The sequence below is a fragment of the Lipomyces doorenjongii genome (genome assembly GCF_038497915.1).
Source record: "Lipomyces doorenjongii strain NRRL Y-27504 unplaced genomic scaffold V1508scaffold_4, whole genome shotgun sequence".
NCBI classification, from domain to species: Eukaryota; Fungi; Ascomycota; class Lipomycetes; order Lipomycetales; family Lipomycetaceae; genus Lipomyces; species Lipomyces doorenjongii.
The window spans coordinates 429197-456606 of record NW_027118071.1 but is presented as its reverse complement, the minus strand read 5'-3'; the positions used below and the strand labels follow the sequence as shown (position 1 = coordinate 456606).

Genomic DNA, 27410 nt, shown 5'->3' with positions numbered 1-27410 from the left:
TGAGCCGGTAGTCCCATAGCCAGGTATCTTTTTCACCACTTCAGAAATACCATATCTTCTGCACTTCGCTGTCTAGATAGTAGTTAACGCCTGCACTACCGAGGCCCTTGCATTGTCCCCAGTGTGATTAACCCCGCCGTCCAATCAATTGTGAATGGTGTGGGGTAACAGTAGACGGCCTCGAGCGTAGATAAGTATCCCAAATGTGTCGTATATGCTTGTGAATGCAATCAGACTTAGAAATTAATGCAGACAGTGAATGCTTGAGCCGCCGTTCATGAGTCTAGGTCGGAAATGAGAGGGTCAGATGTATATTACGTAATACTATCGCATATCACTCTTGGAAAATTTATACGACCGCGCTCTGAGGCGGCAGTAGCTTGATCATCAACGAATGTAAATTTTTGTCCTCGTGTTGCGCATTCTTCGTGTCGCCCTTGTCCGCAGTCCTGTCGCAGTCCTCAAAATCCAGGCGTAAAGTTTACTTGTCAACTGTCCGATATGACGACGAACGTCATTTGCACATTTATCTCCACAACCTCAATACGATCACAAGGCTCATTGCTATAGCTACCGTGCACAATGGCCAGCGAATTGAATACCTACGTCCCAGGTCCAAATTCCTGGTCATTGCCAGGTTCCGCGGAACGAAACAAAGTTGAGGTCCTGCCAGTGCTTAACCAGTGGCTCACTGGAGCAGCATTGAACAACGGCGTCCCAATCGAATCGCGAAGGGTGCTGGAACTTGCCAGTGGATTTGGTACACATGTTTCATACTTTGCTGAATATACGCCGTCAGTGACGTTCCAGCCTACGGAGGCACAAGCAGAATGTATCGAAGCAATGAAGGCAGTTGCGGAACAGGCAATTAATCGCAATATCTTACCGCCCGCGAAGCTGAACGTGGTGTCTGACACGGATTGGCTCAACGTCGTGGAGAAGTCTGGTCCATATGATGGAATATTTGTCTTGAACATGTTGCATATTAGTGTCTGGGAAAGCACAGAGAAACTTTTCCTACACGCTGGCAGGATATTGCGAGGAAAAGTCGCCGCATTTTTGGCCGTTTACGGTGCGTTCAAGCGAAACGGAGAATACGCTGGCGAAGGTGATAGATTGTTTGATATTGATTTGAAACGTCGAGATGCTCGCTGGGCAATACGGGACTTGGAGAGTGAAGTTAATCCTGAGGCTGAAAAGAACGGTCTAAAATTGAAAAAATGCCACCAGATGAACTTCAATAACTTGTTGGTCATTTGGACATTAGCCTAGGTAATGTAAATAGGAATTCGTAATATTGCATTAATAAAATTATTAAATCCAATTAATCAAATCAACAACACACCATTAACTCTAACCATTTATAAATCCACGCCTCTTTCAAATACAAATAACCAAAACTATTACAAGCAATTTATTGTGCAAACTACTGTAAACTACTGTATCAAACATTGTTTCGCATTGTTAAATTGTAACTGCTCTTTCGTGACTTCTTTATCATTCGCGGATTGTTTCTCCTTTGTCTCTTTAGGGAAATATAATAGCATTTGATTATGGAGACCAATATCCATATTCCGTCCATTGGCATTCATGAGAACATTCTGCCTGCAAATTGGACAACCATCCATTTGTTGACGTTGCAACTTGACTAGGCATCGAATACAAAATACGTGGCCACAATCGAGACGAACAGGTTTGAATGCAATTAGATAGCACACAGGGCAAATATAGTCATCCAGTTGGGGAATTACTGTTAGAAGCTGCTCAGCCATGGTGAAGCAAACCGACTTTGCTACTGACATCGATACTGATCCCGAAGGATTGTTAAAATAAAACTCCGGAAACACTTCTCGTGCACTAACAACAAGTCAGTCGAATGTTAATTCAGACCGAACGAAACATACGTCAATGCCGTCTGTTTATCAAATTTCTTCAAAATCTTTGTCGTAGCAGTCCGGTTGAGTGCCTGAAACTGGGCGGATTGCAGTAGCGACACATTCAACTTCCAGAACGACTCCAAAATAGACTTGCTTTCAGGCGATTTAAATCGATCCATGAGGTCCATTTGCTGAATTTGATCTGTGAACCATGTCAACTGTTGCTTCGCTTTTTCCACGCTTCTTTCACCATGATCCTGCTCCAGACTAGAGAAGAAAACGCCCGCGTCAATATACAGCCTGAAGATCTCACGCCATACGTAAAGGTCATTCTTCTTCTGAAGAGGAGACGCCGCGTGAGGAAGCCTCCTGGCAATATCAGTGACTTGCTCTGTCAGCTCTTTCTCTTGCTCTTCATGTAAACTATCAAGTGCCACCAGCTCCGAACACAACATCTTGAAGAACTCAGAGTCTGAATGCAGATGAATTTCAATTGTTCTTGGAATTCCACCCAAAGGTGCCTCAGGGCCGTCAGCAGCATCCCTCACGTCATCAGAACTACTACCGACTCCCTTAGATCCCGCAAATTGCATTACGTTGTATTCGGGTTTAAATAGGTTTCGCAAACCATATTGCGGCCCCTTTTGCCGTGGTGTTTCGGACTTGTGTGTCGTCATCGGTTCATTTGCAGTAGATGTCGACCCAGCTATCGTTATCGTATCGCCACCGTCGCATCCGTCCGTTTGAACATCTTCTCTGTCTGAAATGTAAATGTCACGTTCCTCTGGCGAATTTGGGATACTGTTAATCGAATCAGAATCGTCGCGAACAGCACTAATATGTGACGACCGTCTCGATACGTCTGACGCCAGACTCGCAAGTTTTGCCCGTGTTTCTGGTGATATTGCTGCCGACAATGGCATACCATTCACATTATCGAGATTAATCGTGATTTTTGGTACGAATTCGTGAAGCGTGCCTTCGCTAGTGGTTAGCAAGAAATAATTCAGGAAGCGAGTTACATAAGCGTACCTTCAAACGAATATATCAGCTTAGGTCGTCCCTTGCCACTAACGCCGCTACTTTGGGCATGATTTCGCTGAGCCTTCTCATATGCAAGTAGCAGCTGTAATGTCTCCTTCTCCAATCCTAGCTCTTCGAGTTCTTCAACAACTTTGTTGATGCACTTCTTAAGTGACTTGTATTGAATGGCCGTACCAACCCACTCCTTGGGAATGTTTTCCTCGTCAAGAAGCTGCTGAAACACTTTTGCGAATTTCATCGGTGGTGCTTTAAATTATAGTAATGTTCTATCATGGGTCATGCTACGGTCGCTAAATGGTGTGATCTAAATATCTATAGTCGTACGCAACAGGTGGCAACAGCTTTAATGAAACTACCGAGAAAACTGTACTTTATGGGAACAGGCGGTACGACTTCCAAGACCGAATACGACAAGCATGTGTGAAAAAACAGTTGAGGGGGCTAAATGATAATAACATGGCAATACGGCACCTGGCGGGGAAGTCAGGGTCCAGATGGTCTTTATGAGTCTCAGTGATCGCGACAGGGTAATTTAGAATATTGCCACAAATTATATCTGCCTCTGCACACACGTGACCTTAGCTTAGTCCGGCGGAATCTCAGCGACATGTTGCGTGACTTTTTTTTGGTCACAAACATTTGATATTTCGTGCATCGTGGCTTCAACAACGAGGTCTACAACTAAGCTATGACGGCCTCGTGCCCCGTGCTCTACATTGCAATTCGTAAATTGTTTTGTCTCGAACGTCCAGCAGCCAGTCCTGCAGAATACCCCTTATTGCAGTATACATGAGTTTGCAGTGTAAATATTCAATCTGACGACCCATATATCCGATTAATAAACACTAAAATGCCGATTCGGTATTAATGTATAACTAATATAACTTATAACTTAGTTACTCAAATTATTCGACAAATTTCGGGTTAGGGGTACCTTAAGATATAGGTGCGGGACTTTAGTGCATGAGTTCTTGTAACTGCTTCGATTCCGATATGTAAAATTCTGGTCCGTGTACACTAACTGCATAGGCTCGCAAAAACTGCAATAATGTTTATATTATAGGCTTGACAGTCACGCAATAATGTTTCTATTGCTTCCAAATGAGGTATTAAGCCAAGTTTTCGAATATTTGTCGGATCGCGACTTGTCGGGTTTATCGCTGGTCAACAAGCGTCTATTAATGCTAGTACGAAATCCATCTACTTGGAAAATACGATGCCGTCGATGGCAGAATTGGGAAGATGTATCTTTATTGCGGAGATGTCGTTCGCCTCAGCATAATGCATTCGGAGAAGATTGGGATTCTACGAACTGGTTGCAAGTGTATGTACACAGGTGCAGGATCGACTGTAGCGTTCACGAGTTACTCGATTTATACGGCCGGAATGTCAAAAAAGGTTATGCCATGTATAATAATATATTTGGAATGCTCACAAGCTATGGGGTAGATGCGTTGGACGCGTTGGTTACAGCACAAACTGGTGGTCGCGGTTTGGAGAGGCTAGGATACAAGTTCATGGCCAGCCAGGCGGAAGGGTATATACGAAGGAGAGAGGGCACCAACATATGGCTAAAGACTATGAATCAAGAACTTGTTGAATCGAATAATGACCATTTTGATGAATTGTATTGCTCCTTCTCATATTTTTGCGGGAGCAGTGTATGTGAGGCGGTAATATTCATGGACGATGCAGCTCAGAGTATACGCAGAAATATCGGGGTTACGAACGATATGGAATCGTCAGCGGTGGCAAAAGCTATCTGTGAATTTATGATTGACGAGAATCTAATGGCTGTTTCTGACTGTGAGTTCCTCTTATATAACAGACGACTGGCCCCCCCCCCCCCAACTAATGAATTGTGTGCAGCAGCCGAGGGCGAACCCTTACTTCTCCCTGCCCATGATTTTCTATTTGACAGAAGTAAGAGGCATTTTTGGAGTACCTGCGGTATTTTCTCGGGTATTGCGCGCCGACTGGGTTTCACTTGTGGTCCACTTGGCTTTGTCTTTATTCCGGTCGTAGTAATGTTCCGTAATGACGCTCCCCATGAACGGATATTCGTGTCACTCGTGAACAATGGAAAAGTTTATTCAAAGGTAGGAGCCTTTAGTATCTTGAGTAAACACTTGGCAGATGTGAAGGATTCTCTGTTTGAAATAGCATTGTTTACGACAAGTCTTCATAATATGAAGTCTTTGGTGGAGTATAATTGTATCACCGGAAATTCCATAAGTGGTCGATCGTGGGATCTGTACGTTGCGCGCGCACTTCGCATTGTTTTGCATCCGCTACAAATGCACCGTGAGCCGGAATTTGAGGAGCGCTCTATTGCTGATTTTATCGCAATATTCCGACGGATGGGATCACGAAACGAACTCAACATCTTTGAAAGCTTCTCATTCATTGAATCTGTTTACTCCAAGTTTGGGCAGGGGTACGTTGAGAAGTACTTGCAATCCTTCGCGATTGCTTGTCAAAACGCCAATAAGACAATAGAGAGCGAGGAGATGGGAGAATCTGGGCCATTTTCAGAGGAGGATGTCAGTCGAAGGAAATTTAAGATTGGCCAGATCGTAAAGTACAATCGGTAATACACCCGTTCGTCAGTGGGACCGAACTTAGTGCTGACTTCATAGATATGTGTGTCATGGCGTCATTGTTTGTTACAATGCATACAGTCAAGCTCCTGTGGATACGCTAAATCCGGCACATGCAACAGGTGTACGTTGACTCTTGATATTGTAATCATGCTTCTATTAACGAGTAATAGCCTTTCTATATTGTCGTTCTCACTACCGGCACGCGCGTCTGCGCTTCGCAGAGCAGTTTGGAAAAAGTGAACGTGTTATCGGTATATACACGGCAGCATATCAATACGTTATTCGCGAACATTGACGCCGCTGTGGAGCTGGGTCGATATTTTTCACGGTTCGATCACGAAAGAGGATTGTTTGTTGACCACTATCCTGATATTACTTAAGTTTCTGCATCCATATATGGCTCGTCACATCACGTTTTATCGTGCCTGCCGTGGGACATTATGACCGGATACTAACGGACGTACACATATTTTATGTCTCATTAGTTATCTTTAATCGTCGTATCTGTACCCGCGGCAGGATCTATGCATTTAAGCATGCCAATATGCTACCGGGAGGGCATGAACAGCTATTGTCACTGAATCGCCGCGCATTCCTATCACATCTAAACTCTATGGTCCCTTGCATATATCTACTACGACTGTCGTCGCAAGTGTAATTGACAAATGCCATTAGAACAGGAAACCAAAAATAACTATCTGAAGCGTATTTACAATAAATTCATTGCGAACTAGGAAGACAGTAATTATATGTATAAACCCAGCAACCAAACCGAATCAAACTCCTTCCGACAATGACAAAAAAGGGTTGTTCTTACTACTTGCTCTAGGTGGCGCATTTGTCAAAATCAAGATCGTCCTCGTCCTCTTGTGATTTCCGATCCTGCTCCCCATCGTCCTCAGACTCCAGTTCCTGAACGCCATTATCATCATCATCGTCGCCGAGTGCAATATGCTCGAAATCTTCACTAACGTTTCCCGCAGGTTCAACTGACAGACTCCTTCGATGCCTATTGAGACCGAGATCGACGTATCCGTCGGTGTTAATGCTATTACTTTGGCCGAACATAGGCTCAGATTTTGATATATGTATGAACTTGCGACCTTGAAACTATATGCCGTTATTATCATCCACTCGCACAATGAATATATAAACTTACGCTTTCGACTCTTGATATCCAGTCTTTCCAATCGTCCATATTTCGAATTAAAAAACCAATGAGCATGCTGGGATCCATGTCTTCCACCTTGATACTTCGAACTCGACGAGTATGAACAGAAGCAACTTCATCATCCGTATAAGACTCATAATCTGCTCTATATGGCAGTGCTTTTCGAGGATAATGCGGGTCGAAATAAAAGAAGTTGGAATTCTGGTAACCGAAAAAGTAATGTGATGATGAGGGTCGTCCTCCTGCTATGCCGACCGCTTGCGGTATTCGTAGACAAAACTGAACAAGCATTAGGGGAGTCTACATATATACAATCGTTGCAGTCATACCTTTAGTGCCTCATGATACACTGGAGTAATCTTCTCAATCCCTAGACGGATCCCGAGCAAGACCAATGTTGGCTTGAAGTCATCCGGCCCTCCTGACACTCGCATGAAGCTATCTTCATAAACATCTCCGGCGTCACCACCGATATACACTAGTAGATTGGGGTCCTTAAACTGCGAGCAGGTTATTCTAGTCGCATCAGCAGATATCGCAAAGAATTAACAATTCGGCACTTACTGCATACACCTTGCCGCAGCGGACGGGCCAAACCACTCGCCAGGATGTTTGCCACATGCAATCCAACCATGATGCACAAGGTTTTGTATAGAAAACGGCGCTTGCGGATCATCTGCAAACCATGAAATAATATTTTTCTCCTCAGTCGATCCAGGCTGCGTATTGTGCAGTGCGGTCAGAGTATTTGCTAGCAAGGTCTGTGCCGAACGGACCATGCAACCCCAGCCGACATCCGAAGTGAACCCAGCTTTGTCATTAATTTGACCACGCAACAGTGACCCAACTGTTATAAAAGATGGTCCATTTGAAGTCCGAGGGATCAAAGGAAAATCTGTTCTATAAGTCATGTAGAGTTTTGATCCGATATTCTCTACGAATGCGGATGGCCACGACATGGGCACCAATTCGGGAACTTCTTGGATAGCTTGTCCGTCAGGATTTGCTCGTTCCGGCGACGGTGATGATTTTCGTAACGCATTCGATGCATTCGCTAGATAGCTAGAGAGCTTTGATTGCGCTGATGCTACTGTGAGGTGCTGCGGGACCGCAAGCGGTCGAGATGACGGTGGTGATGGAGGATCAGGAATCGGTGAATATTCTATACCAAGAGACCACAGCGGGCTCTTCAGATCCGTATTCACAGCCTCTGGATCCAGAAGATAGTTCACGAAACGTTGAATATTGTCCATGCTTAGTATGATCTGAGTGGCTGCTTCTTGTGTGAACGATTGTTGATCTCTCCCCCATGCAGACGCAAGGGACCTAAAACCAATCAACTATTCACAGCATATCAGCAAAATTCATAAATGTGATTCAGTCTCTGCATCTAGAGATAACTCGGTAAGTCGCGTTGTCCGGTGATCTTTCTCCAGTCAAATTAGTACAGCCCAACCAAGGACGGGCTCCTACGTCTTGAGTTGGATGGCTACAGTACTATCCCCTTGGTAATTGTCACTGGACTGTGACACCTAACCCGAAGTCGAAGTCCCATGCATAAATCGTACCTGAGGAAGAATATTTTACAGATATCTGGACGTTTGCCACTTATACTACAAAGCTCCTATATACGCAATGCGTTAACATGCTCATGGAGGATCATGTCAGTTATGCAAGCTATTTAATAAAGAGTTTGAGCTGCAATCGGTAACGTTTAAAGGCAAAGGCGTTCGATATATTACGGTCCCGAACAACAAAAGCACCACGTAGCGCGACAGGACCGCCCAGCCGCATCTTAACCATAGCCTTTTTCAACGCAACGTTGGCGAACGTGACTGCACGAGATCATGGATAGCAATATTTGGCAGATCGCGCCATAAATGCTTACAACATTGCGTGCCGAGGAAGAACTCCGAATATGAGCACAGTCTTTGCACACAGTCCAGTAGGTTTTAGAATCCTGCGACTCGGTCATGAGATGCCGGCTATTTTACATTGGGTGAAATTCGCGATATATCCTCAGATTGTCTGCTTCTGCAGAGCTAGTTGCGCCAGTGGAGGCTTCCCCAGCCCGATTCGATCAATCCGCCGGAGAATAAATCTATGTGCACTTCTTCGTACGGCGCTTATGCGTGGAGGTGCTGTCATCTGCCGCAAATAGTCCCAATGTGCCGCACATGTACCCTTGTGAGTAGGAGGACGGTCGCAGTGGTCTCGGAGTAGCGAGTACTGTACTCTGTCGCCGTATTGTGCGTGATCGTGAAGATGAAATAGCGGGTAGTCCTCTCATTTTCATTCGACATCTCGTTGGGGCATTGCCTTACAACAATATCTGCTGGATTTTATCGCACTTCATGCTTATCTGTGATTACTGTTTCCGAAGTGGATTAATCGTTCTATAGGACTTCGTAAGTAGTTAATCCTACACGTTCTAGAATGTTAACCATGCAGCCGTCACTATGCCAGCGGCAGGGATTAATAAATACAGAATAGCACCTGCTACAAGTTCACAGTCCGCCAGCAAATTCTCAAATGCTACTGCTTTCCAAGAGCCTGCACGTAGTTACGGCATGGAATTACAAGAGTTATGGCTGAAGTTGAATGAATTAAGGTGATCGGCACTGATAGCTATAACAGCAATAGTACTATAGAGACCGCTGCACGTGCTAACGGACTCAGATCTGCAACCCTTGAGATTGTCATTGGGCATAGCGATTCTAAATGTGGTATACCTGTTATGGAAATATCTGTTAAGTTGGCAGACAACATTACAAAAACCGTTAGCTGTTATGAAGCCTTTTATAGAACTGCAGTGGATCCAATTGGTAGTTGATTGATAGGGAGTTAACGTACTTCGCATGCGGGAAATTATTCCATTACTTGCACAAAAAAGTCTGCCTCTCTAACTCTTGTAAATCTTTCAAAAACTGAATCGTTGGTGTGGGTGGGGATATCTATTAATTTGGAGACTCAGCGCAGTTGCTAGCGTATGTATTGCGCGCGCAACGCACCTTTAAGCAGTCATTTTTGTGCAGCTCTCTACAATTTATCTGCGCAGCATTGTGTCTGTACATATTCATCCACCTTGCGATGGAAGACAAGACGTTTACTTTCTGTCTATCAAAAGACATTAATTTACCTGTTCAGGTTAAGATGTAGGTGCAACTTTATGATGTCATGAACCCGCTCTAATCATGCTCGATATAGAGATGAATTGGAGGGTCTAAAACCACCCGTACCATTCACGACGGCATTAGAAGACCCCAGAGTGCGGCATATTGGATCAAATACTAGGTGAGATTGATTATCCGCTGAATAATAGTTGCAGCTGACTCGATTGTAGCCCCACGTCGGATTTGTTCGTGACAGTGCAGCTATTCGCTGATTGTAAGCCGTTAACGACGCCTGTGCTAACCACTCATAAAAATCCAAAAACTGGTCGAAGGTATACTTATCGGTAACATGAGAATGGATGTAGCGTTGTGACTAACGAACGAAAGATGGAATGAATGGTTGCAGTTGCCCCTGTCTTACTCTCAGTTGCCGGTCTCATCACAGTTGGCGATAACGATCTGGGATATCGCTGGTTCAAGGAGGATCATTCCGTTTGGGGGAACTACAGTCAAATTATTTGACGACAAGGATTGCACATTGAAGCGGGGACAACATCATCTGCATGTATGGCTGGACAAGGAGGCTGATGGAATGGCTAATTCTACGACTCCAAGCACTGTCGATGGGGAAGAGGACAGCCTCGCCATGGTGAGCACATGATTCGATTCATTGTTTTATGTGTGCTATGAACTGATTACTCTAATATTCTAGGTACAGCGAATAAAGCATAACGACTTCAATGAAACGTCACGATTAAACTGGCACGAATACCTAGCTTTCAGACAACTTGAAAAGGTCCATAATAAGACTGCATCGGCAAACTCAAGTTCGCACTCCTTGATCATCGAATTTCCCAGATTTGACTTCCCAGTTTTATTTTCCGATTATTCTTACATCTCGACGGAGGTTCCCGAGGTCAATCTTCAAAATGAAGTGGTGTTTGAGGAATATCCAGTTGTTACAGTATACGATCCAGATGCGTCGCGGGAGAACGTGGAAGAAACTAAACATCGAAAGCTACTCCGAAGTCATCGGAATATGCTGGATAAAGAGCTCAAGCCAAATCCTCGTGCTCGTGATGAGTTGAATGAGATATTGAGTTATCCTCCTGTGCAAGAATTGACTGCCGAAGATAAGAATATGATTTGGAAGTTTAGATACTATCTGACACGTGACAAGAGAGTACGGATTCAATAAGCTATAGGTTTAATAAATGCTAACGGCCTATAGGCTCTCACGAAGTTTGTCAAGTCAATTACCTGGGATGATCCGCGTGAAGCACGACAAGCTACGGAACTCCTATCGAAATGGAACGAAATTGACGTTGACGACGCGCTTGAACTTCTTGGTCCCTCATTTCGCAATCCTGCAGTGAGGTCATACGCGGTTGACCGACTTCGTAAAGCAGACGATGATGAATTACAGTTGTATCTTCTGCAACTTGTTCAAGCATTGAAGTTCGATAAAGCAAGTATTGCGAAAGGCAAGAAGTCCAGCTTAGCTCGGTTTCTAGAAGGGCGGGCCGCGAAAAGCGAGATTCTGGGTAATTATTTTCATTGGTATGTGTTTGTAGAAGCCGAGGACAAGGACAGTCGGGCGTTGTACCGGACCATACTATCGGACTTTTTGTCGACACTTTCTGGAATGCCTGACGGAGCCAGTCGACTGAAGACGTTAGAGCGGCAAAGCAAATTTATCGCAATGTTTTCTGGACTCGCCAGAGAAATTAGATTTTCAAAGGAGTCTCGTCCGAAGAAAATTGATAATTTGCGCAAATTTCTGTCCGACCCGAAGCACGATCTACTAACATTTGATCCATTACCTTTACCTTTGGATGCGAATGTTAATATTGTTGGTGTTGTTCCTGGTAGGTCGAAGCTTTGTTAGGTATTGACAAGTCTCTTGCTAATCCATGTGCAGAGGAGTCCAGTGTGTTCAAGAGCAGTTTGCTTCCATTGCGAATATCATTCAAAACAGAAGATGGTGGCACGTATCCCATTGTTTTTAAGAATGGAGACGATTTGCGGCAAGATCAGCTAGTCATACAGATTATTAGCTTGATGGACAAGCTCCTTCGTAAAGAAAATTTGGACCTCAAGTTAACACCGTATCGCATTTTGGCGACTGCCCCAGTTGACGGATCGATGCAGTATATCCCCAGCACCTCTCTCGCTGCAGCACTGGTCGAGTATCACAGTATTTTAGCATTCCTGAAGGAGCATAATCCTGATCCAAAGGCTCCATTAGGTGTACGTGCAGATGCTATGGACACTTTTATTAAAAGTTGCGCTGGATATTGCGTGATCACGTACCTTCTAGGCGTTGGAGATCGACATTTGGATAATTTACTAATATGCCCAGATGGTCATTTTTTCCATGCAGACTTTGGCTATATTTTGGGTCGTGACCCAAAGCCATTCGCGCCGTTAATGAAGCTTCCCATTCAGATTGTTGAAGGTATGGGAGGTGAAACGTCCGAGAATTATCAGAAGTTTAGGAACTACTGTTTTACAGCATACACTACTTTAAGGAAGTCAGCAAACTTGATATTGAATTTGTTTGCTTTGATGGTGGACGCAAATATCCCGGACGTCAAGATTGAGCCGGATAAAGCCGTTTTCAAGGTCAAGGAGAAGTTCTGCCTGGATATGAGCGAAGAGGAAGCGATTGTACATTTTCAGACTCTGATCAATGACAGCGTCAGTGCATTTTTCCCGATGGTTATTGATAGATTACATAATTTTGCACAATATTGGAGGGCATGATAGGGTTTGAGATTTGTATAAATAGAGATGGTTGGAATTATGGTTTTGGTTTGGTTATAGGTTTACAAATTTGTGAGTTGTATATTAATTCCTTTAAATGCATTGCGTGATAAAGCCGGCATATACATGAATTTTTTGGGGTTCTGATCACACTCTGTCCTGCACTATTGAAAGACACCACTGCCGAAAAGAGCGTTTCAGGAGTCCGAAGACCAATCGCGGTGCGTCCTGCCGTGACGGCAGCAGCATGCTCATAAAAGTCTCCACAAGTAAACAGTTTAGTAAAAAAATGGTAAAACGCTGTTTCTGATATGCTACTGGCCAGATGACGTAAATTGATTTGCGCAGTGCCTCATAAGTGCACTTCGCGAGACATATATCGTAGTGTTATCGAAGCGGGTTGCGCACACACAAAACCCAAATAGCATCATATTCCACTGCCACCAGACAATCGCATTCCACTACTTGAATATTTCCGGTCCCGACATTTTTTTAGTCAACGCACGCAGTTCGCGATCATGCCAAAAACCTATACAAACTCATTTTAATGCGCATGGTATCACTCACGCTCTTTTCAATTCTACTTTTCATAACCGGTTACGTGTCCCACAAGTTTCGAATATTTCAGATTATCAACGAGTTTTTTCTATTTCTTTGGCAGGAAGGAATACTGGTATGTCTAGAGTGTGCTTGTTAGAATATGTGTGGCATGACTCTAAATATTTGATGGTTTATAGGTGCGGTTTGTGAAGGCCTTCAGTGGGCTTACACTCGTCCTACTGGCCATTTTCATTCCCGTGTGGAAAATAGCCATCCGAGAAGCTGAGAGAGTATGGGTCTTACATATACTTGTACATTGCTTTAGAGTGAACTGGTAGCTAATTGTGATAGAATCTGTCTCAGAATCGCAGCGTTATATCGGCTCGCGACCAATTACGTCGTCGCGGTAGTTTCTAATTTTCTACTAAATGGGCTCAATGGATCATGACATAGACGGTTCACAGAATAAATTGGGAATACGGGGGGAGAATCGTCGTCGCAGCAATTTCCACATTCATCTGCCGTCCACTCCATCAATTACGACGTTAACGCGGGGAGGCACCTCCATTTCTGGGGCAAGGTCAGTTCCAGTGTCTTCAGCAAATTCTCCCACTGAAGAAAATGGGAAGTCGTTTTATTTATCTCTCCGTAATTCTCAATATGGGAGACAACAATATATACCGGAGCACACTCGCCGAGACGTCTTCTTGGAGAAAAATATTGGTCTGCATTCGTATAAGGTAGGAAAAAGGCGAACAAAAGTTATTTATAAATATGACGAGATATTTAAATATCGGGAGAGAGTTCGGGCCACTATCAAGCAGAGCGCTGCGCATCCATCCGTTACAAGAGTGTTTTGGCCAACAGACTGTGTGCCACAGTCGCTTGAACCATCGGTACTAGTTGGCTTCCGTAATTCCAGATCCGACTATGTTGTGATAGCTATATTTCCTGGGATAAACGTACGTGCACCACTCTCTAAAAATTCTTAATTTTTATGGCTGACATTTCGTCAGATTACAAGAATGGCTGACACATTACGTGGACTTGAGACACTTGAACAGCCCTTAAGTGAAACTGCTGGTCTAAAAGGGGCGTACGATCCATCCAAGCTGGCTGTTATAGGTACGGTTAATTTTAAATCTAAGCATGGTTTGCCGTTGGTGGTTGAGATGAGCAGTCGAGTGGCGAGGCCGCGATTCTATACACAGGAGGCGCCGACTGCTGTCCACAAGCTAAATGGGCACGCCAAGTTGAATGGCGAATATGGCATGGAATCTCGAGCAATGCCTTTCCAAGTTATCTTTTATGAGCGGCCTCTACCTAGACGACTCCAGTATTTTTCCTTCATGCCAATAACGCTCGAACTTGCCGACCGCAGTAGCTTTAACGCTGATGAAGATCGCAAGAAGTTACGGAGCCGACGAGTATTAGTAGACCAAATGACGAAGGACACCATATTTGGTTTTCCACAGACGGACGAGGAGAACTGCATAAATAACTGGATTAACGAGATTAATCTGTCTCATGAGCTCGGAACACTACTAGAGAATGCCGTGTCGTTAGCTGCTGTGCTCCCTTCCGAGTCACATTCATTGAAGGATCGAATCGTAATTGGCACTAAATTATTATTTTCAAAGACTAAAAATTTACTGTCATTTTTGTGGTCCTTGCTTGCCATGGCTGTCATGTGGATATTAATAGGTGGCTTAATGTTATATAGAGTGGCCTCAGAAGCTGTTCTGATGATAATTGAATGGCAGCCAAAGTCTAGTATCCCCGCGTTGAAAGATATATCGGCGACCAGTGAGTAATTGCTCTAATTCTAACCGTCCTGTGTATGCTCACTCTCTTTTAGTACAACAGCTTGACTTGCGGTTACAGCAAGCGTGCTACTGGCCAATACAGTATATCACGCTCAGAAACCAAAAGAGCAATCTGTTCTCAAACACGACTTTTCATCCCGAATACATTCGGTTTTACAATAGCCTATGGCTTGTCGCAAATGACATTATAATAGGTGCGGCAGTTGGCGCATATATTATTGATAATCGTGATTATATCGTCTCTTTTGTCGATTATTGTATTAATGAGATCTTAACGACCGGACTTCGGAGGACGATAGAGTGGTTGATGGATTGGCCTGGTGGTCTGAAGCTGAATAATGAGCTTGCTGCTTTCTTTGGAGAGCTATTCCTGTGGGTAATAGAATTCTGGGGAGGTAGTTGAACCGAGAATTTGACATAATTTGGCACATTGCTAACAATGACTAGGATATCTGCGAATCTTTAAGCCCTACCTTCCTGACATTGTCTATTTAATAGGCCTCTCCGGATTCGTTGGCGCCACATTTCCAATTGCGCTAATCGCAGATCTCATCTCGTTCCTCACAATCCAAATCTATTGCTGCTACCTCGCATCAGCCCGAATCTGCAACTGGCAGCTCACTGTTCTCCTCTCTCTCTTTCATCTTTTCCGTGGAAAACGGCGCAACGTTCTACGTAATCGTATCGACTCTTGCGATTATGACCTCGATCAACTGCTCATTGGGACACTGTTGTTCACATTGCTTACATTTTTATTGCCTACCGTGTTAGTGTTTTACTTAACGTTTGCGTGTGCGCGACTTGGTATCATAATAATCAACGCAATGTTGGAGAGCTCTTTAGCGTTGTTAAACCATTTCCCTTTGTTTGCAATAATGTTGAGATTAAAAGACTCGAAGCGACTGCCCGGTGGTATTGAATTTGATTTGGTAGAGGAGAGCGCCATAGGCGAAGAGAACTGCATGGATACCGTTTACATCCGGCTCAAACCAATTGCGTTGCCAGTTACGGCTATGTTCCAGCAATACTTTCTTCTGAGCAAGCGCATTCAGCGGCACTACCTCTCCTTGAGAGTAATTGCATTGTTACTCACTGGCCAGTTTGTCCCCATTCAACGGAGCAGGTTGTACAGTCTTCAATATTCTATGTTGCCTGAAAATAGGTATGGAATTTGGGAGTTATGGTTCCGGCTTCACGTTTTCAGCGTTACTGTACGGGCAGAAGTTAAGGAAAAGTTTGCCTTGATCACCAGCAGATAATAGTCACTTAGTCTTTGTATAATATTTTCTTATTAGAGATTAATTTAATATAATATGACATAATATTTCCACAGGGCTTGCTGTGTGCTAATGACACACAATTGTTCTACTCCGTTCGGAGTTGCCTTCCTTGATTTTGTTAGGTTGTCTCACTACTCACAGTTAGCATGAGTTGTGGACAGCTAGTGGCAGAATCCCATGCAAACACCTCTGCGCAAGAATAATACAGATAATACTAATGGTAGTGATGTCAGCTATGCGTCACCAGTATTCTGATTTCGAATAAACGAAGTATTCGTTACATGCCTGGTATGGAATATATTTGTGTTCAGAGCGAATCTGGGAAATCATCTGTCTACGATAAGGCTAGCATAAAGCATTCACTATAACAGTTGTATTGCATGTGCAGACATTGAATGCGAATGCTGTGTTACTGGATATATGTTCCATGATCACATGCCGAATGCTGTTTTTCGCGATAGTAGTCGACCTTAAACTGTTCGGGACCAGCCGCAAGAGAGGAAATTAGCTATTAATTCAGTCAATTACGCATATAATATAACGTGGGAGCTGAATAGTTTGCATACTGCGTACGTTTCCAATTGCGAACGCGTTTTGATCTACCCACGTCAAGACGCGTTCAGTTCGCGATACAAATTAAAGTTTGGCGTGAGCCACGCCAAAAAATTTATGATGAACCCGTAGTTGGGCCGCCCCGGAGGCAGTCACAATTTCATTAGACAATTCGCAATTGTCGAGAGATAACACACTATTTGACATTTTGGGAGTAAGGTATTACGTATGAATTTTTAGAACCCACAGAACCCCAACACAGACGACAGCAGTTCGCGGCCGACTCATGCAGTAAATGAAACCCAAGAAGTTGCTCCACCTTCGTTCGTCGCCGACACTTATCTCATCTGGCCAGCGTCAGGTCAGGAGGCACAATACTACACGGAATATTGTTACCCATTGTCCACCAGCTGAATTGCGCCGGCGGAAGCGTGCAGAGAGGAGGGATGGTGCTGGGCCGTGGATTGGAGAAAGGTGTTTGTTTTTGGCCTATCGACGGTTTTTCAGTTCTTCAAAGATTTGGCTTAGCGACCACAGTGTGAAATATGGAAAGGAAGAATTGAATGTGGTGCCTACGAAGACGAAGAAAAAGGTTGATATTGAGCAGCAAGCAAATCTCTCGACTCCTCTGGAGCGAGCAGTCGAAGCAGCAGCTGGACGCGCCGGGACGTCGAAGTGGAAACTAAAAGTGTTGGTAGCACAATACATGACCCCTAGCTCTCCGATAGGAATGACAGTGATTCAAGATCCGAATGAACAATTCGAACAGCCGGAGAGCATATGGGCCAGCAATCCAGAGTGGGAACAAGTCGAGAGATGGTCGCCCTCAGCAGTATCTAGGTTAGCTAGGACTGATAGTCGCAGCCCTTTAGGTCGGATAAAAGACTACTTATCAAGGTTTGAGATGTTACTAGCGGAGCAAATGCCGAGTTTTGATCAACTGGATCAGTCTGGATCTAAAAACCGGAAGCTGAAGCCAAGCAATGGATACTACGACGTGATATATCACTCTGAACACATATCCGCGATAGCAGACATTCTTTACCAGCAATTGAACAATATAGAAGACTCCCGAGCAACGACGATGCAGAACGTTACAAGAAATCCAGACTTGCTTCGTGAGGCAATCGGTCGGCCATTAGAAGCGGTAGGGAATACATTTATTGGTAAGCATAGGTTGTAGTGTAATCAGATAGGTGATGTTAAGGCTTCTCTCAGAGAAAATGATGTCGGTTCTCGAATTCTACGCTGGCGATGCACGTCTTCCAGAAGGTTATGAAAAGCGACTGAATGCCGTTCAACTCCGTCTGCAACTAATCGAGTCCACAATTTCACGGGAAGACCTCATCGAGGCTATGCGTTTTCTAGTTAAGCAAGAGCAGCCGGATTTCCGCTTGGCAGAACTTATTGTTGGACACTTGTGTGGTCACGGCATGTTCAATGAAATCATTTCACTGACGATCCGACTTTTTGATTTTGCGACAGCGCAGGAAGTTATCCGGTCCGCGTTATTCAATCGAGTTGCGAATCCGAATTTTGCATTTGCCAATATTTTTCGTGCATGCATTTCGTCCGGCAATGGCAATTTCGCGAAGCATTTGCTCGCCGAGATATCCTCGGAGGTCGATCGTACTGGAAGAAATTTTCTAACAGACAAGTACGGACCTCAAGATATTCAAAGACTGGAAGGCGAGCTCATGGCGCGCGCACAGCTTGAGTTGGCGATGATGAATACGGAGGATAAAGAGTCGCTGCAGTCGCTGATAGCCGAACGCGATACGCGTTCGTTTATATTGGACAATGAATCGACATTCCTCATTGCTCTACTTCAGCTTACTCGTATTGGAGCATATTCGGATATGACAGCATTGCTCGAGGCATCCCACTTTCCAGATGTCACGTTCGCAGTCCAAGAAATGGCAAGGAGACTACCTTTGTTTCTCGAGCGCAATATGGTCGATGACGAGTTTGTCGAGAGATTCACATTGATTGCAGCGAATAAGTTGCATGACATGAAGTCCTCGTGTGAGTGCCTCGCGTCAGTTGCACAAATGGCCAATGCGAACTCAGCTCTCCGTCTCTGGAATGCCATTGTATACTGCGATCCTGAGGCCACGACGTCATCTAGTCCGATGGTATACGAAGGACTACCGAAGAATCGAGAATTACTGACCGCGAATCTCGTTAAAGCATTTGGTATTCAGGCAATGCGGATGAATAATTGGGATGTCTGCGCGCGAATCCTACGAACGAAGACTACCGGCCGCGTACGTGCACAGATTGATCCGGCGTTCGTTGCATCGATCATTGAGAAGGTGCTTATTGCGGCAGACAATAATACTTTCTCTAAGCTTACAGAAGAAGGTGCCATTCAATATGCTGCTGAGATTCTAACTTCGCAGGTCGGTGATACCGCTAGAAAGGCAATATTACTGATTACGGAGCGTTTCCTTACGGGGCATATCGTGATCACGAAGGAGAAGAAAAGTCAGTTCATGACACTGTTGATGGGTACATTGCAGCGAGCGGGATATTACGTCAGTAATCCGTATGCGGCCAATATTCTTGCACTTTTGAAACAGACAAATGTGAGCGTTCAAGAGGACATCATCCAACGGTATGGAAGTTTGCTGATCCCGACACATCTTCGTCAGCTCGTTTTCGAACACATTGATCGTAACCGAGCAACGGGAAACTACAACGAAAATGTCATATACGCGTTCATTGAGCAAGCGATTCATCATAAAACAAGTACACGCTCCAAGGTTACCAGTACTGTGATTGCGACACTGAAGAGTATGTTTCGCTCAGAACGTCCAACGGCGCCGTCCCGTCGCAATAACATTTACACAACAGCACCAAGTACGGTCGAGAATTCCGCCCCGGAAGCTCTTACGCAGCGTGCGAACTATGCTATCAGACTCGTCAGTCGCCTGCACAGAGAATGGCGGGTGAGCAAAGAGATTACATATTGGCTTCTGCAATGCCTCATTCTCCACCGCCAATTCGAGCCGGCAATCAAAGCATTCAGGACTACCAGGAAAACTACGTATCCGCAGCAACTATTCGAAATATTCCAAACTACAGCTATTGTGGCTAGGAGACCGGATATAGCGTTACAAGCACGGTACGAGGAACTCGTCAGATACAACCACCAGCGTCGAAGCTCTGTCGAACGTCTACTTCGGATGACGTATAGTCTTTTAGAAGACGATGGTCTAAAGGGACTACAAGGCGACTGGGGTGTGCGATATTGGAGTGCCTTGCTGTTCCGGACAATAGGCAAGAAAGATAGCACAGCTGCACTTGCATCAAATTTGATCCGAGGAACATTTAATGATGCGTCCCGACAGTTGACATCGAATTTGAACGATAGAGACGCGCGCTTGAGTAATGCGTCACGGCAAATTGTGGACGATGCGAGATTCACGCATGCGTTGGACTGGACTGTTCTTAGTTCCGCTAATGATTGGAATTTCCCTTTTGCTGTCTGGCGCACACGATTGGACGATTTGTACGTTAGAGCATCGCCGCGTGCGACGGAAGAAGAATTAAAAGAACTAACGGTGCGATATGATTATTTATGTGCAAGATTACAGCATTATGAAGAACTATCCCTGTGGTGGAATAACGAATTTAGGCTGATTTTGAGGGGTCCAAGAAGATGGGCTAAAGTGCATATTGAGGAGGCATTGGAAAGAGGCAAGCGGAAGTATTTGTAAATATAGAGGGATGGATGTGTATATAATGTACATATATTTGCATATTATCATGTATTGCTATTGCTATTGTCATTGCATTGTTACAATTTGAATCGATCTTGAAAACTCAAGGCGAGTTGGTAATCTTTGTAGGCTGCACCAAAATACCTTAATCAGGGCAATCCCTGACAATATGGCTGAACTTGAAAGCCTATTCAGGACTAGCGCATATTGGTCTCAGACGCAGACCCATTGTGCGCTTGCAATCAATTAATGAACCACTGTATTTCGGATTGACCAACCACAATCGAGTCACTCATTCACTTTGGACATCGGCCACCATAATGGCTGTTTCTCTAACAGTCGAATTCTCGTATGCAATTGTCTATAAAACGCAACTTGCAAATATCGAGCTAACCAGTTATAACTTAGCGGCGGTTTGGAAGCTTTATTCAACAACTCTCGATCAATAAAACTCTCCCTTGCTTCACGCGACGGCTCGGAAAGTTCGCCTACTATTGCCGATCTCGTGGTTCATCTATGTGAGAAAGTCATGACTAGTAAACGAAGAGAATTGTTTGTTATAGATGGTTATCATGTGTACGTATTTTGGTTTGTTCTGATGACCATACTGCAGTGGATACATTTACGGACTAATAGTATCTAGCCGGCCGGGTATACTTGTTCTGATAAACGATGCCGACTGGGAATTAGAAGGCGAGGAGGAATACGTGATTCAACAGGGAGATCAGATTCTATTTGCATCAACATTGCACGGCGGCTAGACGGGCGATGTGTCTATATACAGCATTGCGAGCAAGCTCTTCATAGATAGTCTTGCCATTGCAATATAGTTTGTATATGATTGTATATTAGTGTACCAAAGCATATTCTGAACAGTAATGAAGTACGTAACTCGCGTACTTTGATCCTTCCGGCACTCGTCCGTCGTGATGTAGTATAAGGGCTCTAGATTAATGACAATAGTGGGCTTAAACCCAAAAAGCAAAGCGACTAAGAATGACACATGAATTAACGCCCGAATCCCGTCTATAAGGAAACTAATCACAAAACCAGGGATATGCAAATCAAAATTCACCCCAATCAGTCAATCAACTTCAACTTTTTCTTGCAATTTACAGAAACACTTGTCCGTCGTCACTGCTTACACTTGCTCCCTCATATTCACCCACACTTCGCCTGCTCGCGAAGCTCTCACCGCTTGCAAATTTGACTAACTGCGACTCGTGTTCGGAGGCGTCAGCATTCGATGTCCGCTGCCATTGTCTCTCTGCTCCGGGAACTATTTCGAAATGCTGCGAAGATTGCTCGCTGACCGAACTATTATACTCTTGGTCAAGCTCGTCACTGTCATCGTCTTGCTGGTGTATCGTTGGCGGACCAACTAGCCCAACCATATCGTCGCCTATATCCTCTTCGCGAACGGCGCGTAGCCGCGATGGACTATCACCAGAGGATGTCGAATACGGTCCGATGGTGGAACTGCTGCCGCTGCCGGACCCGCTGTGGGAAGTGCTGCGGTGCCGGCTATGTCGGCGATCGGCCAATCCTGCGATATCGCCGTGACTAGACTCGACAAGTCTCACGCTGAATATCTCGTTGGTAGCGACAGTCGCAAGACTTGCTAGTGAATCGCGTATTGATGAGCGTGACGAAAACATACGCGACCGACGGGGTCGACTTGGGTTGTCGGAATCGTGTGGGATGACGAATCCGCCGTCGGCGATATGCGGCTGTTTCTCGAGATCAGAGTACGACCGTCTGTGTGACGAAAACACGGACATGCCAGAGAGACGTCGTGGAGGAGACCATGTTCTGCCTGGACGTGATGGTGGAGGTAACGGCCAGTTATCCTCAATCGGAATTGGCTTGGAGATATTACTATGGCCTGATGACGGTGAGAATTGAGTCGCTGAAGAATCCTGTGAACGACGACGCCCGGAAACTCCACCTAAACAACAGCAGTACCAGACGACGATACACGCGCCGATGACCGCAAGCGGAATGATGACTCCGCATACTATTGCCACCGTCCTGCTGCTTGTCTTGGAATTCGATTTAGCACTAGTTGATAAAGTAGATGCAGTCGGACTAGGAGTAGCGGATGAGGATAGGGGTAGGGACGGTGTTGACGATGCAGTTGCAGACGGCGTCGCCGACGATGACGAGGCAGATGTGGAAGTCGTTGCGATTACGGTGCCCTTTCCGATAACGAAGAACTGTGCAGTCTCTTTGGAACCACTCTTAGTCGCGACGCTAACAATAACTTCAACATTATCAAGATTATTTGGGACCTGGCCGGAGAAAGTGAATGTACTTTGGTCAAACGACAACCACGAGGACGCACTAGATGGAACATATGTAGCCGATACGCTGCGGATATCTGAACTCGATGACAGTGCAAGCGTGTAGTTAAAGTCTTGGCCCCGCTCAGCTGTAACATTCTTAAGACCTGAAGTTCCAAACACGGATGAGGAGGAATTAGATGACATGACGATGACATCAATCGAGACATCAACTTTATCGCCATACACATCGATTATGGTAACTGTGACCTGCGTGTCTTCGCCAACACTTGTTTCATTTTGAGGAGTACCGGACAGTGTAAGCGATCCGTTGTCAAAATTCATCCAGGACTGAGTGCCGTTGACACTAACACTCGTAATGTTACTACTGGAGATATTCGTGCCGTCTAATGTAACATCTAAAGGTTGCTCAAACAATTTGCCTTCAGTGGCATTTACGACCACGGATTGAGCTTGTAGAGAATGGTGTCCGACAATTATGTTAAACGAAGATTCGGCGGCGGAGTAGCCGGGATTATCCGTTGCAACGAGCACGAAATTAAACTCGAGCGGTGGAGCGATAGACGACGACAAGGCAGGGGCTGTTCCCTCAAACGTCATGGAATCACGGTGAAATGTAACCCAGCTAGGTAGTGGCGTTCTTCCAGAAAACAGGCCGTAGATAGCCGAGACATTGCCTTTAAAGGTGTCGTCTGCGAACTGGAGCGAGAAGCTGACACCGGGAGTAAACGAGACGCCAGTTCCCGAGTAAGATGTGTAATTCTCCCTCAACTGTTCGGAGCACGGTATCGCAACAGATGGGGCACTTGCGCTACTGACCACAATAGAAACAGTAGTCGACGCATTTGTGTTGTCGCTCGAATCGGTCGCAGTCAGAGTGAATGAGGACAAGCCGACGTCCGACGACGAGGTCGGAGTTCCACTGAATTCAAGCGTCAAGTCATCGAATGTCAACCACTGCGGAAGATTGCTCGCGGAATACGTCAAGTTAGTGCCAGCAGTTGTCTTGAAAGTGTAGACAGAGAGTGTAAACGAGTATGCCTCCTGCAATCGCGCGACCGGAGGGTACTGATCGGAAACTGGGTAGTCAAGCGACGGCTGCGCGAGGACAGTTTGTCCGGCCCCGAGGACGAGTAGCAAAAGAGCAATGAACTTCATGGCGGCCGATTCCGATTGCAAATTCGCGAGAAGACGTAGGAAAAAGGAGGAAGAGCAGAAGAAAACGGGACACCAGCTGAATAAAGGGGAGGAGCCCCTGTCTGGCGGTGAGCAGAGAGCTAACACCATTGCATGCGCCGCGAACAGGAACAGAGTCTTGTTAATGAATTGTTGAGGATGTCGGCCGGTGCTAATGCAGGGCGTCGCAGCGTTGTTGCAAGGGGCCAAACCTACACCGGCGCGAAAAACGCGTCAAAACGCGTCCCCCGCGCGTCAACTGCCGTTGAGGAATGCATGCTATTCCTATCTAGGAATGTCAGCTGCCTCTTCCAGCAAGCTGATGGCCATTAGCGAATTCCAGGGGGGAGCACCGACCTCTTCGAAGGAGCTAAAACGCGTCTCAATAATCGTAGAACTATTCTGGCGCAGCCATGCGACTTATTCCCCAAACCCGCATCAGTAGATAACGCCGACATACGATATCCCAGCACTAAGGATCCGGAGTCAACATATACCCATTAGACTTTATTATATTACTACCCGCTACCATATTAATCTACATTACAACAATTACTCATAATACATATACCACATAAGGAGATTCCCAACATATCCGCTCCTCCAACATGATTCGACCTATCCTCTAAACTGCTTCACAGGAGTCGCAATCGACTCGCGCGTCGGTTTCTTAAAGCTACGCTTGTTAACCATGCCAACATCATCCGGTAACGCGACAATAACGTTCTTATCACTTCCAAACTTGAAATTATCCGCAGTAACCTAAAAATGCTGTCAGAAAGCCTGAATGTTTGGAACATAATATTACTCAACTCACCCGATCTGTGTACCGTTTGATAGTATAAGATATCTTGTCGCCTTTAAGAATCTGCTTCAGATTCCAGGTAATAACGTATGGTCCTGAACTAGAAACAATCGTAGTCTCTTTCGAATTGACACCAGCATTAAAGTGACCCTGCGTAAATGACAACGGCTGCTTTGTTTCGGTCTGCATCTGTGCGACGTGTTCAGGACTGAAATATCGTTAGCATACAACCAAACTTGTCGGCAAATGCGACATACCTCAACTGCAAACATTTCGGTCGGGGTTTGCTGTCTTTAGCAAAGCTGCGCTGGAAGCCTAGCTGACCAGCGTACTTGCCATCCTTGATCGTAGCATCAATCAACAATAAGTACGTCTTGCAAGTAGCTAATATCCAATGTCCATCAGCCGACACATCAAGCCCAATAATAGCTTCTCCGAGCGCTGGAATTTGGGTCTTCGCCCGAATTCCAAGTCGGTCGTACAAGCGTATATCGCCCTTAGCAGACGCCACCGCGAGATGTCCCATATCCGTCGTGGCAACAGCTGAGAACACCGATTTCGTTGCGTATGACTGGTGCTCCGAATCAACCAGCTTATTACCGGCCAACCGAGGATCGACTCGAAACAAACTATTGTCCGAAATACCAACAAATGTCGGCTCTGACGTCATTTGCGAAAACTTCTTCGATGGAGTAAATGATGTGACAGAGACATCGTCGTGAATCTTCCATTCATCAACAATTTTGCCGTACTCCAAGTCCATACTGTACAAACTGCTCTTTTTGTTTGGATTCTGCAAAATCATTGACGAGTCCTCCGCATGAAGCATAACTTTAGTCGGCGAAAATGCTTTGCCATCCGGTGTCTTCAAGTTCTCGATAGTGGTTGAGAATGCAAGTGTATTTCCTGGAGTGTGCTTAAACACGCCGAGTTTATTACCACGCACAACGAACGACCGGTCATGTTTGTATCCAACAGCCAGTTGACTATTTTTGCCCTCACCCTGAAATTCGCGATTGCCGAGCACATTATCGTAGTCTTCGTCCTCGTCGTATGCCTCCGTGTCATTCTGCACCTCTTCATCCGCATCCTCAAACTCTTCCGGCTCTTCCTCCTGTTCTGCAGGTGCATCTTCCATAGACATATCGTTGAACGCTTGTAGAACGTAATCCCGCTCGTCATAGTTTGCCTTAATCCAACTTTGCTGATTAAGTGATTCCCAAAGCGCCCGCATCAAAATCTCCTGAAAATGCTCCAAAGTATCTGCATCTTTGAAATGCAACAGCCACGATGATGCTGAGCCGTCGTCTGAGTAATAGTTGAATATGAATGACAGATGCTCGTAATTGAATACTGGATTGATATCGGCTGAGATCAGAAATCCTAACCACGATTTCTTCGGAGATGTCACGTCGAGCCAGTAAGTCCAACTACCGATATCTTTAACACTAGCAGTGACCACATTATCTTGGAGCAGGAAGACTCCTGTTGACGCGTCGAAGAGGTGAAGCTCGGCTTCATCTGATCCAAGCACACTCTTAACTTTGTACTTTTCGGCCATAGTCGTAGACACTGCTCCTGGAGTGGCTGGATCCACTGCAGCTCCATGTACACTACTCCGTCGTCTGTTAGGAGTCGTGGGAGCGGATCGTCCTGGCGATGCCACAACCTTTGGCGATGGTGGTGATTGTATATGCCCACTGTGGCACGTTAGTAATTGAGTATACCACGTGCGTCATGTGCGTTCCAACTTACACATAAATGAATTCCGATAACTCATCATTAGCAGCCAATTTCGAGGATTTGTTGTATTTCCGCTCGTATTGGCACTGCAGCACGATATGGAAAAAATCCTTGATCACAGAGGTATCGGTTCCCTCATCACAAACAAATTCGAAGAGATCGCCAGGGTCCTACATCACCTGTTAGAGCTTCGCTTCGATTACTACCGCAGAAACAATACTTACCCCCAACAGATCCTTCCAAGCAAATATTGCCTGGCCTTCATCACTCTGTGATTCCCGGAAGTGTAGAGCCTCGTCGATCAAAAATGTGTATTCGTCAAAAGAATCCTCGTCTTCTTCATCTTCTAGCTGCTCCTCTCCTTCCTCATATGCACGCTGCACCACAATCTGATAGTGAAACTCAGTCGTAGTGCGTCTGACTGCAGCAACCGCGTCCTTGAATCTGCACAAAAACCATGAGCGTCTTTGCCTTACCATATCAAGGGAATTTAAAGACACAACTACTTACATGCATTCAGAGTATCCCTTCACTGAGTTCTGCGAGCGCGAAAGGTACAATCGGCCACTTGGAATACTCACTAGCTCCTGTTTCGGCGAGCTTCCTAGAACACGTTTCAAGAAATTCATTCTTTTTCAATATATCCTTGCCCCGGTAACAATCTAAACCCAATATTAAGACGTCTAAATCGGTATTGCGCTGAAACTGTGAAGATAGAATGCCCAGTGGCGAAGATTTAGACGTGGTGGTTCAGAGATTGTTGCGCAGGTGTTTATGTGCTGTTTTAAGGTCTTCACTACGCAATAATTAGACAAGGTTTGTTTACTGACAGTCACGTGATAAACACCTATAACAGCACATACGTCATTCGTGGCAAGATGATACT

The 27410-nt window shown here is 45.2% G+C and overlaps 10 protein-coding genes across 10 annotated transcripts; 6 read left to right on the top strand and 4 right to left on the bottom strand.

Moving 5' to 3' along the window:
• Positions 1-582: 582 nt before the first annotated feature.
• V1508DRAFT_395079 (uncharacterized protein) lies at positions 583-1272 on the top strand (the record flags this gene model as incomplete). The annotated part of the gene is made up of 1 exon (XM_066938036.1): positions 583-1272. One exon carries the CDS (start codon positions 583-585, stop codon positions 1270-1272), a length of 690 nt encoding a protein of 229 aa, XP_066798472.1.
• On the bottom strand, positions 1270-3423 carry V1508DRAFT_364838 (SPX domain-containing protein). Its single transcript, XM_066937312.1, has 3 exons — positions 2910-3423; positions 1905-2856; positions 1270-1857 (listed from the first exon to the last, which is right to left on the bottom strand). The coding sequence occupies exons 1-3, from the start codon at positions 3157-3159 to the stop codon at positions 1437-1439; spliced, it is 1623 nt and encodes a 540-aa protein (XP_066798471.1). The 5' UTR covers positions 3160-3423; the 3' UTR covers positions 1270-1436.
• Positions 3424-3582: 159 nt separating this feature from the next.
• On the top strand, positions 3583-6316 carry V1508DRAFT_410120 (uncharacterized protein). Its single transcript, XM_066939266.1, has 4 exons — positions 3583-4727; positions 4791-5511; positions 5561-5645; positions 5695-6316. The coding sequence occupies exons 1-4, from the start codon at positions 4004-4006 to the stop codon at positions 5902-5904; spliced, it is 1740 nt and encodes a 579-aa protein (XP_066798470.1). The 5' UTR covers positions 3583-4003; the 3' UTR covers positions 5905-6316.
• On the bottom strand, positions 6151-8162 carry V1508DRAFT_380639 (uncharacterized protein). The gene is made up of 4 exons (XM_066937678.1): positions 7260-8162; positions 7025-7211; positions 6684-6974; positions 6151-6634 (listed from the first exon to the last, which is right to left on the bottom strand). The coding sequence occupies exons 1-4, from the start codon at positions 7946-7948 to the stop codon at positions 6350-6352; spliced, it is 1452 nt and encodes a 483-aa protein (XP_066798469.1). The 5' UTR covers positions 7949-8162; the 3' UTR covers positions 6151-6349.
• Positions 8163-9701: 1539 nt separating this feature from the next.
• On the top strand, positions 9702-12695 carry V1508DRAFT_437075 (kinase-like domain-containing protein). The gene is made up of 7 exons (XM_066942133.1): positions 9702-9850; positions 9903-9989; positions 10039-10140; positions 10196-10457; positions 10521-10991; positions 11040-11676; positions 11730-12695. Exons 1-7 carry the CDS (start codon positions 9786-9788, stop codon positions 12572-12574), a joined length of 2469 nt encoding a protein of 822 aa, XP_066798468.1. The 5' UTR covers positions 9702-9785; the 3' UTR covers positions 12575-12695.
• An 856-nt stretch (positions 12696-13551) lies between these two features.
• V1508DRAFT_449433 (N-acetylglucosaminyl transferase component-domain-containing protein) lies at positions 13552-16199 on the top strand (the record flags this gene model as incomplete). The annotated part of the gene is made up of 4 exons (XM_066942471.1): positions 13552-14076; positions 14131-14920; positions 14973-15338; positions 15388-16199. 4 exons carry the CDS (start codon positions 13552-13554, stop codon positions 16197-16199), a joined length of 2493 nt encoding a protein of 830 aa, XP_066798467.1.
• A 713-nt stretch (positions 16200-16912) lies between these two features.
• On the top strand, positions 16913-20604 carry V1508DRAFT_410105 (uncharacterized protein). The gene is made up of 2 exons (XM_066939265.1): positions 16913-17938; positions 17991-20604. The coding sequence occupies exons 1-2, from the start codon at positions 17068-17070 to the stop codon at positions 20492-20494; spliced, it is 3375 nt and encodes a 1124-aa protein (XP_066798466.1). The 5' UTR covers positions 16913-17067; the 3' UTR covers positions 20495-20604.
• A 99-nt stretch (positions 20605-20703) lies between these two features.
• V1508DRAFT_410103 (ubiquitin-related modifier 1) lies at positions 20704-21453 on the top strand. The gene is made up of 3 exons (XM_066939264.1): positions 20704-20846; positions 20906-21073; positions 21141-21453. The coding sequence occupies exons 1-3, from the start codon at positions 20818-20820 to the stop codon at positions 21256-21258; spliced, it is 315 nt and encodes a 104-aa protein (XP_066798465.1). The 5' UTR covers positions 20704-20817; the 3' UTR covers positions 21259-21453.
• On the bottom strand, positions 21211-24303 carry V1508DRAFT_410100 (uncharacterized protein). The gene has a single exon (XM_066939263.1). It carries the CDS (start codon positions 24085-24087, stop codon positions 21610-21612), a length of 2478 nt encoding a protein of 825 aa, XP_066798464.1. The 5' UTR covers positions 24088-24303; the 3' UTR covers positions 21211-21609.
• A 159-nt stretch (positions 24304-24462) lies between these two features.
• On the bottom strand, positions 24463-27407 carry V1508DRAFT_410099 (VID27 cytoplasmic protein-domain-containing protein). Its single transcript, XM_066939262.1, has 7 exons — positions 27372-27407; positions 27035-27315; positions 26749-26968; positions 26537-26694; positions 25039-26481; positions 24794-24989; positions 24463-24738 (listed from the first exon to the last, which is right to left on the bottom strand). Exons 2-7 carry the CDS (start codon positions 27151-27153, stop codon positions 24595-24597), a joined length of 2280 nt encoding a protein of 759 aa, XP_066798463.1. The 5' UTR covers positions 27154-27315; positions 27372-27407; the 3' UTR covers positions 24463-24594.
• Positions 27408-27410: the final 3 nt, after the last annotated feature.

Coding starts and splice junctions, on each gene's coding strand:
- V1508DRAFT_364838 (XM_066937312.1), bottom strand. CDS start 3,159: ATGAAATTCGCAAAAGTGTTTCAGCAGCTTCTTGACGAGGAAAACATT. Junction 2,857..2,909: donor GCTGATATATTCGTTTGAAG/GTACGCTTATGT, acceptor CCACTAGCGAAG/GCACGCTTCACGAATTCGTA. Junction 1,858..1,904: donor GATAAACAGACGGCATTGAC/GTATGTTTCGTT, acceptor ACTTGTTGTTAG/TGCACGAGAAGTGTTTCCGG.
- V1508DRAFT_410120 (XM_066939266.1), top strand. CDS start 4,004: ATGTTTCTATTGCTTCCAAATGAGGTATTAAGCCAAGTTTTCGAATAT. Junction 5,512..5,560: donor CAGATCGTAAAGTACAATCG/GTAATACACCCG, acceptor CTGACTTCATAG/ATATGTGTGTCATGGCGTCA. Junction 5,646..5,694: donor ATCCGGCACATGCAACAGGT/GTACGTTGACTC, acceptor AACGAGTAATAG/CCTTTCTATATTGTCGTTCT.
- V1508DRAFT_380639 (XM_066937678.1), bottom strand. CDS start 7,948: ATGGACAATATTCAACGTTTCGTGAACTATCTTCTGGATCCAGAGGCT. Junction 7,212..7,259: donor GCTGCGGCAAGGTGTATGCA/GTAAGTGCCGAA, acceptor TGATGCGACTAG/AATAACCTGCTCGCAGTTTA. Junction 6,635..6,683: donor GGATATCAAGAGTCGAAAGC/GTAAGTTTATAT, acceptor AACGGCATATAG/TTTCAAGGTCGCAAGTTCAT.
- V1508DRAFT_437075 (XM_066942133.1), top strand. CDS start 9,786: ATGGAAGACAAGACGTTTACTTTCTGTCTATCAAAAGACATTAATTTA. Junction 10,992..11,039: donor ATCTGACACGTGACAAGAGA/GTACGGATTCAA, acceptor AACGGCCTATAG/GCTCTCACGAAGTTTGTCAA. Junction 11,677..11,729: donor TATTGTTGGTGTTGTTCCTG/GTAGGTCGAAGC, acceptor ATCCATGTGCAG/AGGAGTCCAGTGTGTTCAAG.
- V1508DRAFT_410105 (XM_066939265.1), top strand. CDS start 17,068: ATGAAACCCAAGAAGTTGCTCCACCTTCGTTCGTCGCCGACACTTATC. Junction 17,939..17,990: donor GGTAGGGAATACATTTATTG/GTAAGCATAGGT, acceptor GGCTTCTCTCAG/AGAAAATGATGTCGGTTCTC.
- V1508DRAFT_410103 (XM_066939264.1), top strand. CDS start 20,818: ATGGCTGTTTCTCTAACAGTCGAATTCTC. Junction 20,847..20,905: donor TCTCTAACAGTCGAATTCTC/GTATGCAATTGT, acceptor GTTATAACTTAG/CGGCGGTTTGGAAGCTTTAT. Junction 21,074..21,140: donor GTTATAGATGGTTATCATGT/GTACGTATTTTG, acceptor AATAGTATCTAG/CCGGCCGGGTATACTTGTTC.
- V1508DRAFT_410100 (XM_066939263.1), bottom strand. CDS start 24,087: ATGGTGTTAGCTCTCTGCTCACCGCCAGACAGGGGCTCCTCCCCTTTA.
- V1508DRAFT_410099 (XM_066939262.1), bottom strand. CDS start 27,153: ATGAATTTCTTGAAACGTGTTCTAGGAAGCTCGCCGAAACAGGAGCTA. Junction 24,990..25,038: donor CCGAAATGTTTGCAGTTGAG/GTATGTCGCATT, acceptor ACGATATTTCAG/TCCTGAACACGTCGCACAGA. Junction 24,739..24,793: donor TCAAACGGTACACAGATCGG/GTGAGTTGAGTA, acceptor CAGCATTTTTAG/GTTACTGCGGATAATTTCAA.